The 7,063-nt window shown below is 34.9% G+C and overlaps 1 protein-coding gene across 1 annotated transcript; it reads right to left on the reverse strand.

The window, feature by feature from the left end:
• Nucleotides 1-177: 177 nt before the first annotated feature.
• LOC105440958 (RCC1 and BTB domain-containing protein 2-like) lies at nucleotides 178-6,734 on the reverse strand. The gene is made up of 8 exons (XM_030982603.1): nucleotides 6,566-6,734; nucleotides 5,859-6,069; nucleotides 5,386-5,462; nucleotides 4,698-4,928; nucleotides 4,070-4,140; nucleotides 2,323-2,444; nucleotides 469-701; nucleotides 178-182 (listed from the first exon to the last, which is right to left on the reverse strand). The coding sequence occupies exons 1-8, from the start codon at nucleotides 6,732-6,734 to the stop codon at nucleotides 178-180; spliced, it is 1,119 nt and encodes a 372-aa protein (XP_030838463.1).
• Between the last annotated feature and the right edge of the window lie 329 nt (nucleotides 6,735-7,063).

Raw genomic sequence — 7,063 nt, forward strand, 5'->3', positions numbered from 1 at the left:
ACAACAACAGCAACAACATCATCATCTTATTTGGCATCAAGTGGGCCTGGGGCGGTTAAAGCAAACTTTAAAGATTTAGACCGGTAGTGGTAAAATTGCGGTTCCAAGGGTTCTGGGTGCCAAATATCCATTCAATATTGTATAAATATTCCCTTCAGAGGTTTAGATGGCAATACTTTAACCTAAATTCACCAAAAACAGAAATATATGCCAAAATGTTCAATGTTAAAGTGCATTCACGATTTATATGCAGGCCAGATCGATATGATAATTTACCAAATAGATCAATTAGTAGGCGGTGCCCCCGGCAAAATTTGTATTGTCAAATATTAGTCAAAACATATTCTTTCACATGATTGGTAATAAGAGCTTCCATTTCATTTTTTGAGAGGGGGCGTTTCCAAACCTTTAAACTGATTGAAACATGAATACTATTTTGAATTCATCTACAAATGTAATCAAATTTACCGTCCTTCTGAACTTTGACCTTCTGAACTTTATACAGTTCCACGTCAGCGTTATCCTGTCTGTGTGGCCATTCCGGTAGCGCTTCGGGTCCAAAGGTATCAGCGAATGTGGTTCCTTCTAGAGGGTCGAGTTGCAGGCATTGGGAAGGTCCGTCTAAATCTAGTCCACCTACCTCTCCGTGGTCCAGAACAAAGGGTCTACAGTTGGACTGCTCAACGACGAAAGTATAGCGACTGCAAGCAGAATATAGATGATAACAAATAAAATGATAATAATAATGATAAAAATAATAATGATAATAAAAATTAAACAATAGCCACATATTAATATAAAAATGGATCCCACCCCAAAATAGGCCAATTCGCATCCTCTTCGCAAATGCTACATATGAGATTGATATGATAATGAATATTTATAGAATATCATATATTGATTTTCAAGAAGTTTGTTTTTGAATACGCTTGTTTTTATGTATTTATTAAATTTATTTTTATTCCTCACTTTGACGACATGTATTACTACAAGTCCTCTTTAGCCTTATCTTATCATTTCATCAATATTTGCTTTAGGCAAATTAGCAAATCATTAGAACATAAAGTATCATATGGGTTGAAACTTATTGTTGAAGACGCTTACTTTTGTTGGTACCATCTGGCCCCGTCTTATCCACATTTGCGATTGATTCATATGAAGCATAACTTCATATCAATCGCAACTCTGTACTAACAAGAGATGGGAGTTGCAAGTTTGATGGGATTAGTTTGCTCTCAGTTCGGATAAATCGCAACTCTTTATTGCAGGCTTACTTCGAATCATCGGATCATCGCGTTCGGTCGGGTGGTCGCGTTACACGACTTTGCGTGAAACAAAAACGGAAAATCATGTAAAGATGCACGTTTAGGACGAGACCTTTCGTAGATCTGCCGCAACATGTTCACAAAGTGTCTGGTAAACTGGACCAGACCACTTGTAGATGAAAGAGGTTTACCCCAACATTTCGTGAATAAAGGAGCATGTTTTCACAGAAGGTCGGGTAACACGACCGCCCGACCGGAAGCGATGATCCGATGATTCGAACTACTAAGGGACTTGGTAACATTGTTCAGATGAGAGATAGTGGTGCTAAGGACTGGTAGTGACTTCAATGCTAGATGTACAATTAAAGATAATCTGAAAAATTTAGTGAAAACAGACCATTATTCATGGTACAAACTGGGAAAAACTGATCTGATCAATTTCTTAATTCTCCTAACTATATTATTACAATTTAATGACATTTTAGGTGAATGGAAATCGTCACAAAGCAATAAAATGGCTTTACATTCCATTCCAAGTGTCGACAGATTTTTTTAGAGCCTGTTTTATGTTTTTTTTTCATGGAAAAACTGTTGGGAAAATTCAAAAATGGTTGGGAGAATTTACTGTTGATCACTGTTAGAGGGTGTCATACATCGACTCCTTCACAGAAAACCATAGCTATCTTCGTGGTTTGAGAAATTTTTTTCAGGATTTGTTGCATGTCAGAGGGTTAGTACAGTAGAAGGATTATAGTAAGTAACATTTTATACAGAATTTAAGCAATTTTTTCATTAACCTTCAACAATGTCACCAAGTCACTTTAAAGGACGGGGCTCGAGTCTAAATACCCGCTATTTGGGAATGGAGAAGATTGGATTCCCGAGACTTTCCAAAATAATTTCTATAGCCTTATTCGTCACCTATGCGAATGACGTCATAATGACATATTTCATCATTCGAGCAAGGCTTCTGTGGGATATACAACAGGCCTAGGATATTGAAATTTGTTCTTTTGTTCATTTCTCGAAAATCCTTGCGAGCGTGTGAAAGACGCACCCATATGATTGCAAAGATGAGTAGAGATGAGTTTTATCTGTTCGTCCCGGGCTCACTTCAGTCTTGTACCACTGGTGTGGATGCGTTCCTACACCCATTCCAAGAACATACAGCTCGCCATTCTGCGAATAAATGAGAAAAATATATATTTTGCTCCTGCTTTAATTTCCTAAGGGATATAGGGTTAGGCTGAGGTTTCGATTGGGTTTTAGGTTTTGTTTAGTTATGGGAATGTATGTATACGTTTACGTCGTAGCATGTTTCCTTCCATCTCTCCGTCTTTCTTCCTTTATTCATTCATTTTTTTAATTCATTAATCCATCAATTTGTTTATCCATCTATTCTTTTATTCATTCACCTGTTCATTTATTCTTTTCATCAATACATAAATTCATATATTAATTCCTACATCCATACATTCATGAATTCATCCATTTATACATTCACACATTTATTATTATCATTATTATTTTCATAATTATTATTCAAAATTATATAACGAAGTGAAAGCCAACAGCAAATTCTGTAGAATTTTGCAGGAATTATGAATATGTCACGTATGACCTATCTATGAAATTTAAACGTTAGCAGTGTACTGATATTCAAATTATGCAAGGAAACCCCTTTTACTTTCTAGACTTTACTGTTACACACTATTGATTGACTGACCGACTTTTTGTCTTTGGTAATGACATACATAAACTGAGCTGTTAGTGTACATGAGCATTTGTCCAAATCAGTAACCCACTTCTTGCAATGGCCAAAATCAATTTATTTATTTTTATTATTTATTATTATCCACAGTTTATGAGTGTTAATCCCACTTTTAAATTTAAACGTTAGCAGTGTACTGATATTCAAATTATGCAAGGAAACCCCTTTTACTTTCTAGACTTTACTGTTACACACTATTGATTGACTGACCGACTTTTTGTCTTTGGTAATGACATACATAAACTGAGCTGTTAGTGTACATGAGCATTTGTCCACATCAGTAACCCACTTCTTGCAATGGCCAAAATCAATTTATTTATTTTTATTATTTATTATTATCCACAGTTTATGAGTGTTAATCCCACGCTTAAATCCTTAATAGCTTCCAATTACCCGTACTTGATGTTAAATTAATAATTTTAGACCAGAAAATATAAAAAAATACAATTTGTTTCGATCTTTTGGAAAAGAGTCAACCTACCTTAAATAAGAAACTGGTAGAATTTTCTCCACAAGAGATGTGCTTCACTCCTTCCCTAACTAGCTTTAACTGGTAAGGTATCTTCACATCTAGACCAAAACAAATGGCGTAGTAATATCTTTATCTGCCTATTCATTTTGTCTTCAAAAAGATAAAGTATATTAGTGTCAGTTTATTGTTTCATATTTCACATATATTTCATAATATGAAATCATTTTACACAAGTGATGGTACAAATAAACATACATTGCTCTTTACATAGACAAACTAAAGAAAAATGAATATAACATTCTTTTAACCAGAATATTACAGATTTTTCCAAAGTGCATTATGGATAAGCGGCGCATGATGGTTTTTCCCAAAGCTTTTGATTTTACTTCGTTTGTTCGATTGTTTTGTTTTGTTTTGTTTCTTACAAGCTGGAGCGTTTCGCCCAGGTATCACGCAGAGCCATCTATATACACAGAGTTTGGCCAACTTAATTTTACTGGGTCACAACACGGCATCAATTCTTTTGTTTTTTGCTTCCCCCCCCCCCCAAATAGTAGTCACCATATTGTGTCCAACTCGAACCAGGTTGGCCAAATTCTGCATATAGGCCCAGATGGCTCTAGTTCCAATTACTGTATAGCACATAAGACATTGAAAAAATAAATGATGCTTTAAACTGTATAATAAATTGGACTAAACAACAATTGTATTTTTCTCGAATACAAAAGTCTGCACCGTCCTTTCGGACTATAAAACAATATATCAGGAATAGTTACACAAATGAGAGGCAGTATACTTGCTAACAAAACTGACAAATTCGATAAAAAATGGATAAATTTTAAGAAGATTTTGATCGTTTAGTATGAGTATATTGAATTTCCCACATCATTTTCAGTCATGTTGTTGCATTCTTATTTTTTTTTTCTTTCCCTAATATACATGTATGTTCTGTATATACAGTATTATCATCATATTATTGTTTTCAATATGCTACGGTTTCAATAATCGCTTATTATGGTTGATATTCGTTATGTATATCTTATTCTGAACTATTATATGATATTCATTGGTACATTTGTTCAAATATGTTATTTGGAGATTGATTTTCAATAAAATTGCGGATTGGAAGGTCCAAAAAATGAAGAAAAAACAAATATATATATATATATATATAAGACATTGACCTTACCTTGTGTTACTAGGAGGCCTAGTTGTCCGTGCGAGTTACTGCCCCATACATAGACAGAACCACTTAAGGAAACAACGGCGGTGTGTGCGCCCCCAGCGGCAATATGTTGTACTGTAACGTTTGCGAGGCCTTTAACTTGAGTCGGTACTTCGCTGTGGTGTCGCGTACGCAGCTGCTCCCCGATACTGAGCTGGCCGTTGCCGTTGCTTCCCCAACAAAACAAGCGCCCATCTGTCAACAACATTAACAACAACAAAAACAACAACAAAGTAATAAATTATATTGTTTATGGAATCGCAGAACTATAATGATTAGATTTGTACTGTAATAACATTCGTTTGTAGGAAGAAGATTATAGATAAACCAATTTAATCATCCCCTAAGTATTCTTTCATACTTTGTTCATTACCATTTTTAAAATAATTGTTTAAGGAAGTGAACAAATTAATTTGTCTTGATTTTTATTTCTTACGAATATGACATGACATATCAAAGCTTACTTCTAAAAGTATTCAAGAAAGGCCCTAATTTAACCAGTCCTTCCTCCATTATCAAGTTTCAAACAAACGAAAAAGCAATTTTACAAGGGGTATGAACAATTCATTTGTGAACAGTACACACACACACACATGAACAAATACACATATATGTATTTTTGGTAACTGTGAAAGTATGGTAAAATATTTACCTGGAGTGAGGGCGAGGGAGTGGTTATCCCCACATGCGATTTTGATGACGTCATAGATTGATAATCCCGCGATTACCCTGCGTGACAAAGAAAGAGAAGTTTAAAAAAAATGAAAGTTGACTTCTTTCGACTCAAACAAAATGAATTTAGAAGGATCTTTTCATCATGAATGTCGGTAAAAAAAAATAACGCGAAACCATCTTGAAATGACTTATTTTTACATAAAATAACAAGGATCTAGGAGTTTCGTTTCATCAAGTTAATGGTACATTTTTTATTTCATTCATTACAGGACCTATCTACTCTTGTTGACGTTGTTTTTGCACCTATCGGCTTCGTGCAAGAGATGCATACAGCCTCAACTCGATGCGGATAGATCGTACAATGAAAACTTGAAGGCATCATGTGTATACTATTATCTGACATTGTTGCCTAAAATATTTGTTTATTTGTTTTCTTTATATTTGGTTCACCTTGGCTTTGGAGCTTCTTTCTCTTTGTCCTGCCTTCTGTGGTGCTTTTGTTTCTTCTTTCGAAGCCCGAGTTGTCCGTAATTATTCTTGCCCCAGCTGTAGACCCTGCCACGGGCAGAGAGAGCAAGGAAGTGATGTCGACCACAGCACACGCTCACGATGTCAACGTCAGGTTTGTCATCACCTTCGGATGTCGTGAAGTTCACCTTGACTTTTTCAATGATAAAAATAGGCTTATGATAATTAATAATAATAATAATGGTGGCTTCTTGTATAGCGCACATGTCCGTCACGTTGTGACGCTCCTGGCGCTGCCCCAATTATTACCCTGGCTTTAGCTTTATTAATAGTAAGTTTCGAGTTTGGGTGTCCGGACACTTAACAACATAGAGCCTTCGGTTTTACCTTTAGATTGAACGAAAATGAGTAATTTAATATCAGCAGCCATCATGAGTATTAATTGTCCTTTATAATATTGTCCATTATAGGTCTCTTCTACTTCTTCCCCTGCTTCTTTTTCTTCTTCGTATAGTTGTTGTTCTTGTGGTTTGTGTTGTTCTTATTATTCTTGTTTTCCCCTCTCCTTCTTCTTCTCTACCTTTTTCTTTTTATCTTCAAATTCATATTATTATAACTATTACTATCATTATCATTGACTTTATAATCACCAGCATCATCATCATTATTCCGATTATCATTTGTATTACCATATTTGTGTTGTTTGCTAGCATCTGTCAGGTCACATACGTAGACACGCCTTTCGGATGTAACCATGGCGATGCACTCTGAGTTACTGCATGCATCTCTTATTGGTGTCCTCGCTAAAGGTCCTTTCATAATCACCATGGCAACATCACTATCCTCCGATGTTGCCATTTTATTGTTTCTAATTTGAGAACAGTTAATAAGAATCGCGTTGCAAATCTTTATTATTTTTTTGTATTAAATATAATTATGTATGTCTAAACTTAGTGCACTTTTGTAATAATCTGAGGACAGTATTTACTGTTGCCCATGAAGTTAGAATGACTTCTATTATTCTCTTATCAATAGATAATTGGGAAATTATCGTGAGTTATTCTTGATAGATAAAGTTTAGATCTTAGAACTTCACTGATTAATCTGAAAAAAATCACTGAGATTAATTCATAAGGTTCTGTGAAGATATACATTTTATATTTTAGGAACAAATCATATTTGTCACA

Source organism: Strongylocentrotus purpuratus, unplaced genomic scaffold (assembly GCF_000002235.5).
Source record: "Strongylocentrotus purpuratus isolate Spur 01 unplaced genomic scaffold, Spur_5.0 spur5_scaffold_12, whole genome shotgun sequence".
Classification (NCBI taxonomy): Eukaryota; Metazoa; Echinodermata; class Echinoidea; order Camarodonta; family Strongylocentrotidae; genus Strongylocentrotus; species Strongylocentrotus purpuratus.